General features: G+C 46.9%; 1 protein-coding gene across 3 annotated transcripts in view; it reads right to left on the bottom strand.

Moving 5' to 3' along the window:
* The window catches only part of ZC3H14 (zinc finger CCCH-type containing 14), a 31984-nt gene extending 31193 nt beyond the window's left edge, over window positions 1-791 (bottom strand). For all 3 annotated transcript variants that reach the window (XM_066628206.1, XM_066628222.1, XM_066628213.1), the window contains exon 1: window positions 703-791. In XM_066628206.1, coding sequence (XP_066484303.1) covers window positions 703-738 — 36 coding nt within the window. In that variant the 5' untranslated portion in view covers window positions 739-791. The remainder of the gene's footprint in view (window positions 1-702) is intronic.
* Window positions 792-12470: the final 11679 nt, after the last annotated feature.

Here is a 12470-nt window from a genome sequence, read left to right as displayed (position 1 = left end):
GAGAAGGAAGTCCCAGTGTAGTCAATGGGGCTTACTCCCAGGTAAGTGTGGACAAGATTGCAGCCTCACAGCCCAAGCCTATGCGTGTGTACTCAGAAGTAAGTCCCATTACAGCCAATAGCGCTTACTCCCAGGAAAGTGTGGTTAGGATCCAGCCTCAGAGCCCCGTCCTATGCACGTCTCCTCAGAAGTCAGTCCCAGTACGGTCAACGGGGCTTACTCCCAGGAGAATGTGGACAGGATGGCAGCCTCAGAGCCCAGACCTATGCGTGCCTACTCAGAAGTAAGCCCTATTATAGTCAATGGAGACTTACGCCTAAGAAAGTGTGTCTAGAACTGCAGCCCCAGAGCCGAGTCCTGTGCCTGTCTACTCAGAAGCAAGTCCCATTAGAGTCAATGGGACTTACTCCCAGGCAAGTGTGGACAGGGCTGCAGCCTCAGAACCCGCTCCTTTGGAGGTCTACTCAGAAGGAGCCCCACTGGAGTGGGTGGCGCTTACTCCCAGGCAGGCGTCGGCCGAGTCTCGCCTCCTGAGGGTCCCTGCAGAGCCCAGGGAGGGGCGGGGGCGGAGGGACCGAGGCCTCCCTCAGAGGCTAGGAGGGGCGCGGAGCTTCCCCGGCGGGCGGGGACGGCTGGAGCCCGCTCGGGGGTCTCTGGGGGGGGTCTCTAGCCGTGCCCAGCCTCTCGCTCCGTCTCCCTCACCCGGATCTTGCGGCTGATCTCGGTGCCGATCTCCATGGCCGCGATCCCGCGCTGCTCCCGAGACCGGCCAGGCGGGCCCGACGCGAGCGCTCCCCCTGCGGAGGCCAGAAGGGCCGCGCCGCCACGGACGCGCCACAGCGACCCCTGCCGGCCGGAGGGGGAGGGGGCGCTCCTGTCCCCCGCAGCCCTGTCCTGGCCGCATGCCAGCACCCCATCCCGTGGCAAGGAGTTCCACAGACCGACCACACGCTGTGTAAAGAAATATTTTCTTTTATCCTAACTCTCCCAACACTCAATTTTAGTGGATGTCCCCTGGTTCTGGTGTTACATGAGAGTGTAAAGAGCATCTCACTATCCACTTTATCCTTCCCGTGCATAATTTTGTATGTCTCAATCATGTCCCCCCTCAGGCGTCTCTTTTCTAGATTGAAGAGGCCCAAACGCCGTAGCCTTTCCTCATAAGAAAAGTGCCCCAGCCCAGCAGTCATCTTAGTCGCTCTCTTTTGCACCTTTTCCATTTCCACTATGTCCTTTTTGAGACGTGGCGACCAGAACTGGACACAATACTCCAGGTGTGGCCTTACCATCGATTTGTACAAAGATGTAGCATTCATGTAACATTTTTGTAGCATTCATGATGCATGCTGAGGGCCGGAAGTGTCATCATTAAGCAGGAAGTTATGTCACTAAACAGATCATCATCAGAAATAAGAACTTTATTCTCATCTAGGAACACATTCGCTGAAAATGACCATTTGCAATAACTGTATGTGAATGTTTCCCCTGGGGGCTGGGGATAAGAATAGGCCCTCAGTTTGGCTGTACTTATCGTAAGAGGCGACTAAACAGCCACCAGGTCGATGGGACTCGTCAGCCTGGGAAGGCAGCTCATCTGAGAGAAGGAAAACTCTGACCCCAAACCTCCACTGCCTTGTGGCTACATCCAGTTATGGAAAAGGCTTCAGGAGTCAACCTCGAGGCAAAATCAGGAGCCAGAGTCCCTGAGGCAGTTCATGGCTGAACACAGTCACGTTCTGGCAACTCCTGTGATGCCGCTGGAACCAACCGTATTGGCCTCTGCCTTTCCATTGGACCATTCCAGCGACGTGGAGAGGGAGGATTTGCTGCATGGGTAACAGCCTATCCTCCATACCTACTTTACCCAGGCTTCGCGCACTGGAGAGGACACTCTGTTCCAGAACCACCATTCAGAGCGCGACACCATAGTCTTCCGAGACTGAAGGATGCCAACAACATGTGAATGTGACGCAACATCCCATAACACTTTTCAGGATTTGAAGTTCTGCAGAATAAGAATTGTTTAATGAAGAAACATTAACCTGCCTGCCTGACAGCCCAATCCTATCCACACTTTCCTGGGGGTAAGCCCCATTGACAATAATGGGACTGACTTCTGAGTAGGCAGGCACAGGATTGGCTCTGAGGCTGCAATCCTATCCACACTTTCCTGAGAGTCTTTAATACAGTCTTTAAACCAGTCTTTGATACAAAATATCCATCTGAGTCCCCCTTTCATGCTGAATTCCATCCCCTTGTTGTGCATCACACCTTTGGCACAATTGTTTGTGGTAGAAAAATACAGCCCTCCTTGATATGGGGCCCAGTGTATTTGACTGCGGTTACTTGAGTGGTTCCCTCTGCAGTCACAATGCCTCACGCTCCCCCCTCCCCATTCAGCCTTTGCTGTTCAGACTGGCCACATATGATGTTTGGCTCTGCATCTTTGTTTCTCTAGTTAAACACTTTAGAAGCCACTGGAGGGGGGGGGGCAGGAAATCTAGACTGGGACCACCACAGCAAACAGGCCAGTTTTGAAAGCCTGGGCAAAGTAAAAAGGGCCTTGCCTGATGAAGTATTTCTCCCAGCAAAACTTGAGGGTTGAATTTCTACCTCTTGTGCAGTCTTAAACTTCTGTTAAAAATGGGGGCTGGAGAAGGAGGCACCCTATAAGTACACAGACATATTTTTGTGACTGAGTTGTTGGTTCCTCAGAATCACTAAGGGCCCAATCCTATCCAATTTCCAGGGCCTGCGCAGCTGTGCCAATGGAGCGTGCACTGCATCCTGTGGTGGGGAGGCAGCCACAGAGGCCTCCTCAAGATATGGGAACATTTGTTCCCTTACTTTGGATCTGCATTGTGGCTGTACCGGTGCTAGAAAGTTGGATAGAACTGAACCCTAAGGCTGCAATCCCATACACATGTTCCTGAGAGTCAGCCCCATTGAACACAGTGGGACTTACTTCTGAGTAGATATGCAAAGAATTGTGCTGCAATATAGATAAGACATTCTAGTGCCATCATCCATAAACATGCACTGAAAAATGGGGTAGGGAAGAGTAATCCCACTCTAGCTAGTGATACTTACTCAAGATCATTTAACATAGATTGGCTAGATTTATGTTGCCATCCTATTGTTAGAATCCCCCGCCCCCCCCAAAAAAATTGCCACTCTTTCCAGTGGAACTCGTGTGCTTGCTTGTAATATCAGCCTGATAGGCAGAACCTAAGAGATGCAGCCATTTCCCAGCCAGTGATGTCATTAAGACAGGGCAGAGGGGGGCAGGCTACCCCCAGACATGAGGCTCAAGGGGACATGTCACCATGCAACCCAAACCTCCCTTTGGCAATCTTTGGGCCACTTGAGCCCAGCCACCACATGCTTTTGCCATGGATTGTGTTTTTGCTGCTCACACGGAGGGGAGGGGACAGATTTATGAAAGAAATGTCCATCGCAGGTAATGTCATGATGACTGCATGTAACCACTGGGTTTTAGAGATAGTCTACCTCTGAATGCCAGTTATAAGGGAATTGCAGCAGGATGCAGGTACCTTGTGCTGTGTGCTCCCAGAGCCATCTGGTAGGCCATTGTGAGAAACAGGAATCTGAACTAGATGGCCTGATCCTGCTGAGTTTACAGAATGAAACATTCTTAGCTATAAATTAGCATTTGCAGAATACTAAGGGCGCAATGACATAAGGGCAATGCAGCTCCAAGGTAAGGGAACAAACATTCCCTTACTTTGAGGAGGCCTCTGTGAGTGACACCCAACTGCAGGATGCAGCACATGTCCCATTGGCACCACTATGCCAGTGCTGGAAAGCACTGACATAAGGTGTTAGGATTGTGCCCTAAATTATATTGGCACACATTTCTGCAAAATCTCACAGAATTGTGCAAATTTGGCACAAACTGACAAAATAGCATGATTCAGCTCCATAGTAGAGCTGACAGATTGATGCAGTTGGCAAGTAAGCTCCCATCTTAGATATACCATTCAGTATAATGCAGCAACCTGAATAGCATTTCAACGCTTTGAAGACTGCCATTCCTTTGCATTGGCAACTGGTATACAGATACAAGTATTCGGTCTTCATTATCTCTATACTGTATTTTTCTGTTTCCTTTTTATCTCTAGGGCTGATAGTTCAGAGGGCAGCTGGATTTCTGGACACAATTATCCTACTGCCTCACAAGTATTTTTTGCTTCAGGTCACAGACATTTAAAAATGTACTCATTGGCCCATTTATACCATCTATAAGCCTAATTTAAAGGAAAGATTAAGATATTCCTGGGAGCCATAAAAATAAGGCCAATACTTTCGGAATGAGCCTTGCTTTAATTGGGAAGTCTTAATATAAATGACTGTATAATGAAAAAGAAGTGATCAGCTGCTGTTTGTTGTAACCCCCATATATATTTCTGCAATGCCCCCTTAGCCAAAGGAGCAGCTGTTCCATTGCTGACATTCTCCCAGCTACGCGTTCCAACTTTCTAAGGTAATGGCTTCAAGTGTACATAGTCTTCTCCCGGATGAGTTAGACGGAGTGTCTTAATGTCTCCCACACTAAGGCAGTTTCTAGCTCAGATTATTTTGAAGTGCCTTTCTGAGTCCTTTTCATAGCAGATTTCCAGTTACTCCATGGTTTATTTCTATTTCCCACTACCTCCCTACTGTCCTCTTCTTCCTCTTTATCTTTTAGAATAGCACTTCTTCATTTGTAATGACAGTTTTCACTGAACTTTCACACTAGTCCTGCAAGATGGGTCACTATCCTTCTCATCTTGCAGAAAAGCTGAAAATCAAAGTAGATGCTGCATGTCAATGTGTGCAGCGTAAAAAAGGCACTTGCAGGGGGTGATTGGGATTCAGGATGTGGTATGGGGAAAAGGTGCTTATCCCTTTCTCTACCATCTGTTTCCCTACTTCAAATTGCTGAAGCTAAGCAGGTGACCAGCTAAGCTGGTAAGTTGCTGGTGGGAGACCACCTGGGAATTCTGAATAAGCTGCCTTGCAGGGCCAGCCCAAGCCATCCTGATGCCTGAAGTGGCATGCTGAATGCGGCCCCCCTACCTGATGATGTGCCAGCCTCTGGTCCTCTCACTCTCCAGTGTTGTAGCTCAGCATTCTCCTCCCCTCCACACTTCCTTTTCCTCTCTGTCCCCCTCTTCCTTTCTAATCCAGGAGTAGGAGAAGGAGGAGCAGTGGTGGCAAGTAGGTGGGCAGAGCTGGATGCCCTCCTTTAATTTGCTGCCTGAAGCTACTGCTTCAGCTGGCTTCATGGATGAGCCTGCCTTGTTGCATTGAGTTCCATGGTAGAAGTAAGACGGGATATCCATGAACTAAATAAGTGCCCCTCCCCAAAGTGACTTTTCTCCCAGGTGTGTGAAACAGCAACATGCAAGAAAAAGGCAAGGGTCTTTCTTATGTTTATGAAATGCTGACACCAGGCACACCGTCATTGCAATAGGACTCCGACAAGGCTGAATTTAACTGCACTCTGCCAAGACGGAGAAGGTTGAGGGCTTCCCTGGCCTCCAATGGGGGGAAAAAGCATTGAGATGTGAAATCTGTCTTTAGAGGGACCTGATCTCTGCTGCAACCAACTATGAGCTCTAGTTTGTAGAACCAGAAGAATATTCCAAACTGTTGACCCAGCCATCACCTAGTGTGCTCTTCCATATGACTCTAATTTCAGTGCCAGCTGTGGATCATGCATATTGCAAACTCAGCAGAAGCCCAGTGCAAGAGCAAGGGAGGGTCACCCAGGAAATAGATCTTCTGGTGAAAGGGATTAGGTCATTTCCAAAGATGTGGGAATGCAGACAAGCAGCATGGATACTGGATGCTGTCCTTTTGGTTCACTTAACCCTGTGGCTGGTACTGTACATGGTTGCTCCCCAATGCATCTTTGCCAATGTATTCTGGATGCAAGTGGGACATTACAGTAAGCCTTGGTTGTTTACAATTCTCCCTGGTTTGAAGGATCTGGGATGGAACCCTCTGGTTCTGTTCTGTTCTCTCCTTGGCTTGATGTGTAACTTCCAGGTTTCTGGCAAAAAATATCTCAACTAGTGAACTATGGTTTGAAACTGCAATTGCACCACTTGCTGTGACATTTAAACCAGGAAAAGCAACTTGTAAACAGTTGTAACATACACTGACTTAAGCCGGGGAAGATTCCCAAGCAATCATTTCAGTGGTTTAAACTGAATTAATTTTGGCTCTGGTTAGCCCACCTCATGCTTGACCTGAGAGGGGAAAGGAGGACAAGCTGCTACGGTGCCATCTGGTTGGGCCATTGTTGATACCTATGCAAAGAAGCTCTTCAATGTTCTTACAGTAGCTAATACTAGAAGAAGCTAAAAAAAAATTAATTGTAAAGTTGCCTGCAACTGCTAAAGACCAGATTTGGGAGAAGTGAGAGAGGATACAGCAGAGATAAAGCAAAGAAAGAATACAGCACTGGCCACTCTCTCTCTCTCTCTTTTTTTTTTTTTTTTTTTGAGACAGGTGAATATTAACAAGTAATGTCTTGTAGCATGAGTGAGAAGGAGAAGGCACAGGAGAAAAGCTGGGGGGAGAGGAGAAAAAAAGTGCAGCCAGCCATAATATTGGCTGCAGGCCTCTGGGCTGATTAATGGTCTCAACCTTGCTTGCCTGCTATAAGAATGTAAACAGTTGAAGTCCTTGCCTTCTTTGGGAAGTGGTTTACAGCTTGTGACCCATGTGATGAACTGTCCACATAAAGCATATACAGTATTTTGGAATTACATCAGATCTTCCCCCATCATGTGCACTTTCCTGGTAGTAGAATGAGCACATAGTCACTTAAATGGTACTGAAAAAAGAGCAGTCTGATTTTCAAAGCTGTTTTCGGTAACTGATTTGGAAATATGCTGTTAAGGGCCAAAAGGGGAAGACCATCCTTTAGGCAAAGTGATGGGGGTCTGATCAGCAGCAGATTGCAGGGGGAAAAGAGGGTGGCAGATTTGGGGCATCCTTCAACCACCGCTGCTGCCACTGCCTCTCTCCAGCCTGCCACAGATATAACCAGTGCAAATCAGCTTTCCACCTGCTAAAAGTGAGCAGAAGGTAGATCACCCCCCCTTTAATTTGCTCCTTCCACAGCTTCCTAAAACATGGAAGTGCAGGACTTCCAGTTTGATGTATGAATGAAAGTGCTCCTTCATTGCCCAATCCCTTTAAATCAAACCAGAAGTTCTGCAGTTGAAGAAACTGGGCAAGGAGCAGGTGACTGGCTACTCCTGTGGGAAGGGGAGAGGTATGCAGGGGAGAGGGGGCAAGGTGTGCAGAGAGGCAGCGGACCCAATGAAGTATTGGGTGGCATTCCAAGTTGTTCCCCAGTGATTGCCAATACACATCTCTTCAGATATGTAAAACTTTACCAACCTTCATATATTAATTCTAAGTGGCTTAGCTCAAAGATATCAGGAGACTGGGAGAACATGAAGAAGAAAAGACTAACTGCTATAAAAACAGAATTATTGATAGTCTGCTGATTTGCTGAAGTCTTTTACAGCTTGCAGGCATTTCAGCTGGATTTGTGTAGAAGAACTTAACAGTGGGCTGTGCTCATTCTGGATGAGAAATGCAATATACTAAACATGGGGGAGAGCACTACGTAGTAGGTCAACAAAGACCTATTGAAACAGAGACATTCTGAGGTAGTGCTGAAAGACTGTCTCACAGGGAGGGGAGTTCCACAGAGTGAGAGCCAACACCAAGAAAGCCCTCTCACAGGTCACGGTCAACCAGACTTCTGATGGTGATGGAACCCGCAAGATGGTTTTCTTGGAAGATCTTATCAGACAGGATCTATATGGTGGAAGGTAGCTTGTGAGATACTTTGGCCAGCCCTGACCTTTTCAAGATAGCCACCAGCACCTTGGATTGCATCTGGGAACATACAAATCAGAACATTCTAATTCTTCTTTATTCAATATATTTATATACTACTTGTCAACAGTACATTCTCAAAGTGGCTTACACAACAAAGGAATAAGAAAATGACTCCCCATCCCAAATGGGCATACAATCTAAGGCTGCGATCCTAAATGTACTTACTTGGGTGTAAGCGTCCAATCCTGTCCAACTTTCCAGTGTTGATGCAGCCGCAATGCAGCCCTGAGGAAAGGAAGCAAATGTTCCCTTACCTTAAGGAGTTCCTCCGTGACTGCCCCTCCACTCCAGGCTGCCGCACACACATTTCAGCATGGCTGCATTGGCACTGGAAAGTGGAATAAGATTGGGCCCTGAGTGTCCCCAAATACAGTGGAATGTACTTCTGAATAAACTTGTTTAAGATTGCACTAAAAAAAAAATAAAAGGGGAACAGCAGCAACAGCTGCTCAGAGGGACACTGTGATGGGTTTAATAGGGACAGTTTGTTCTCCCCTGCTATATATAAGAAACCCACCCCTTTAAAAGAGGATGCCTTACCCAGTTAGCAGAGGCAACATTCCCATCTATTATGTTGGGTCATGCGCCTCTTGACTCATTACTTTTAGGTAGGTGGACACCTCATATATTTCAATGTTCAGTTTAAGGTATGCATGTGCCAGCCATGCATTTGAAAATAGCTGGACCATGCAGTTACATCAAAGAGTTGGGCTTGGCTGCAAGTGTACAACCTGTTGAGTGTACACTGTGCATGTGTGAAAAAGCTCAAGGGGAAGGTCAAACAATGTGAAAAACTGTTTGATTTCTTTCAAATGAGGTATAGTTCTCTTTCCTCTGTGTAGGACATATGGTATTTATTCCCCTTTGTGTTGCTTGTTGTAGAGCACTAAGCAGTTTTAGATGCTTTATAAAAATGACAAACAAAAACCAAGTAACCCTATTAGCGCAGCAACTTAACATTTGATTAATACCAGCAAACAGAGGAGTGAAATGGTCCATGTCCAGAATGTTTTCAGTCCACATCTGACATTCCAAACAAGCTGGGAAGAGGTGAAGTCAGGGATTACCAATGAGTTGTAGTAGAGAGGTGGTAGGGCAGAGTGACATGACTGAGCGAGTGAGGCAAGGTTGGTCTAGGACGAACTCTCTTAAGGAAATAGATCTTTAGGGGAGGGAGTTCCACACACAGGGAACACAAGAGAAAACAACTTGACAAACAGAAATGGAGCACACAAACAGGAGGAACTCGGGAAGGGGCAAACGCTCAAGAATCTGTAAGCAAAACCAAAATATACTGTATGGCCACTTTATGAAACTGGCTACACAACACACTGCATGTTGAGGATTAGAAGGGCACTCATTGGGTTGCACCCCAATATTTCCATCCTCTTTTGGTGTATGGTGCCTGTATGCTTTCTCCAACAGAGCAAGATGTTCTTCTCCCCAGATGAAAGAAACCTTAGGAGACAATCCAACAGTAGGAAGTACGATACAGCAGCTTGTATATCCTATATGGTACCAGCCTGTACACTTTTCGCAAAGCAAAGAGCAGTTTCAGATGTGGGGAAGCAATGTTTCTTTGATCATTGAAAGCAGCTCCTCATGGCCGCTTTCAGAACAAACACACACAGGAAATCCATCTAGACCATGGACTTCCTATTAATGTCTAGTTTGGTTCCTGAATGTGCCTGACTCTGGGTACAATCCTGTACACAATTTCCCAGGAGTAGGCTCCATGGAACACAATAGGATTGTACTATTTTTGTTGAATGGTAACCATCCGTCCATACATCCATAACCATACATGGGGGGGGGACGGGGGGGCCAAACTTGCTTAACATGAGAGCCATATACAATAAACTTCAGATGTTTGAAAGCTGCAAGAGAGATGTTTGAGAGCTGCAATATTTAAAAAGTATTTAAATTCTTAAATGTATTTGCTCACCATGAACATTAAACATGTTTTAATCCAGTGGACTCTGTTTATACCCAGTAAATAATTATAGAGCTTGATTTCTTATTTTCTTTTTATATTAATTTTGATGCAGAAAGGAGCTTAGCCAACATACAGGTCTGCCCTTTTTACCCGCAGGTTTGGAATCTGTGGATTTGACTCACCACAGGTTTCGAACTTGCAGTGCAGGACCAACCTGACCTCCAGGATGCGACCAGAAGTGCATTCTGATCATGTCTGGGAGGCTTTCTGAGACATGGAGAGGCCATGTGCAGCCTCCCTGTGTCTTAGAAGGCCTGCCGGAGGCCTCTAAGATGCACGTCTGGTTTTTCAAAAAACTGAAGTGACTCTCAGAGGCCTCAAAAAGGCCTCCACTACCAGTGGATTTTGGCATCTGCAGGGGTTCCAGGAATGCTGGGGACGACGACTGTATTTCATGGGAGCTGCATAGCTTATGAACTTATTTGTCAAAGAGCTGCATGTGGCTCATGAACCATGGTTTGGCTAGCCTTGGCATACATAACTTCCTACCCCTGCTCCACACCTTCTTACCAATAAGAGAATAATTGTTTAGCCTAAGGTTGCATCATGTAACAGTTTCTAACAGTGCTTTATTATTGTTTGTTTATCATTGATACATTTAGAGCACAACCCAAGGCATGTCTACTCAGAAGGAAAACCCATTGAGGTCAATGGGACACACTCCCATGTAGGTGTGTATAGGATTGTAGCCTTACTGTCCAAAGAATTGTCCAAAGTAATGCTAGATCTGTAGGAAACAGACTCCTGAAGCCTTTTCCATAACTGGATGTAGCCACAAGGCAGTGGAGGTTTGGGATCAGAGTTTTCCTTCTCTCAGATGAACTGCCTTCCCAGGCTAACGAGTCCCATCTACCTGGTGGCTGTTTAGTCGCCTCTTACGATAAGTACAGCCAAACTGAGGGCCTATTCTTATCCCCAGCCCTCAGGGGAAACCTCGAGGCAAAATCCGGAGCCAGAGTCCCTGAGGCAGTTCATGGCTGAACACAGTCACATTCTGGCAACTCCTTCGACGTCGCTGGAACCAACCATATTGGCTTCTGCCTTTCCATTGGACCATTTCAGTGACGTGGAGAGGGGGGGATTTGCTGCATGGGTAGCAGTCTATCCTCCATATCTACTTTACCCAGGCTTCGTGCACTGGAGAGGACACTCTGTTCCAGAACACTATTCAGAGCACGATACCATAGTCTTCTGAGACTGAAGGATGCCAACAAGAAGGAAACAGAATCCTCACAAAGAGGTTCAAAAGCCACATCTAAGCACTTACTAGGGAGTATAGATGGCAAACTCTCTCTCTCTCTCTCTCTCTGAGTTTTCTTTAATGGGGGAGTTAATTGAAATCTTAAAAGACCTGATTCTTTTCTTGTGAAGATGAGTGCTGGATACAGAAGGCTTAAGATGGGTAGCAGATCATGCAGTCATTTCCAGGATGTACTGTGGATTAATGAACTAATCTATTTGAAGGAGTTATTATCATAATGAGGCTTGAAAGCAGTGAACGATCAATGTGATAAATTGATTTGTGCCTTCGTGACAATGGAAACTGCTCCTTATAAAAGGATTCAGGGCCTAATGACTAAATTATCATAAATGACCTGCCTGTTGATTCATCTGATACACACATTGCTACCTGCTCCAATGCATGTTTCCTCAAGGAGCAAACCTCATCACTTTCAGAAGACCTTGTTGCTCCCAGATCACTGTGCATGGGATTACGACTTGGGAGAGGTGTAACTAGCATGGAGCCTGAGGGGCACCTGCCCCAGGTGCTAACCCAGGGAGGGTGCAATGTACAAGGAAGTCACTTTCAGGTTCTCCTTGGAGGTGGAGATGCTCCTTTGGGAAGCCTCCAAGGGAGAAGGAGGAAGGGCACCCGAAAGTGACATCACAACATCATGTTAAATGTCCCTGCCCAGGGAGCCAGGGCTTCTAGTTATGCCTCTGCCTGGGGGTAATAAAAAAGAGAGCATGGAAAGCTACAGTGAGATTCCCTGTTGTGGTTTTTAGTCATTCCCTTTTGATTTTGAAGACGGTGGTTGCATATTTTGTATTGTCATTTGCAATCCACTGATGTTTGCTTTTTTTAAAATGTATTTTATATTTTTATGGGTATCCAGTTCCCCTTTTTTTGGGGGGGTGGCGGCGGCGGCGGCTTGTTCTGCAGAGAGAGAAATCTACCTTGCACATTTTCAGCTGCACAGGGTGCATGCCTTTCCCTAAGGCGACAGGAATAAACAAATACACAGACACGTGTGTCTGGGAGGGGGGGAGTCACTGGATCTGTGCACAGATGGCGGTTGCGTGATGCACTGCAGCCTCTGCAAGGCGGCCGGGTGCGTGCTTGGTCACTCCCCCCTCTCTTTCTTCCACACTCCTCCTCCTGCCCCTTGCCAAGGCGGCGGCGGCGGCAGCAGCAGCAGCAGCAGCTGTCCCATTGCTGACATTCATTCCCCCTGCCTGCCAGGCATTCCAACTCTCTGAGGTCATGGGGCTGCAAACACCGAGGGCTGTGCTGCTTTCATGATCGCGCCCGTATCCTTCCGCA

This window comes from Tiliqua scincoides, chromosome 1 (assembly GCF_035046505.1).
Source record: "Tiliqua scincoides isolate rTilSci1 chromosome 1, rTilSci1.hap2, whole genome shotgun sequence".
NCBI lineage: Eukaryota > Metazoa > Chordata > Lepidosauria > Squamata > Scincidae > Tiliqua > Tiliqua scincoides.
This window is presented reverse-complemented; position numbering and strand designations above follow the sequence as displayed.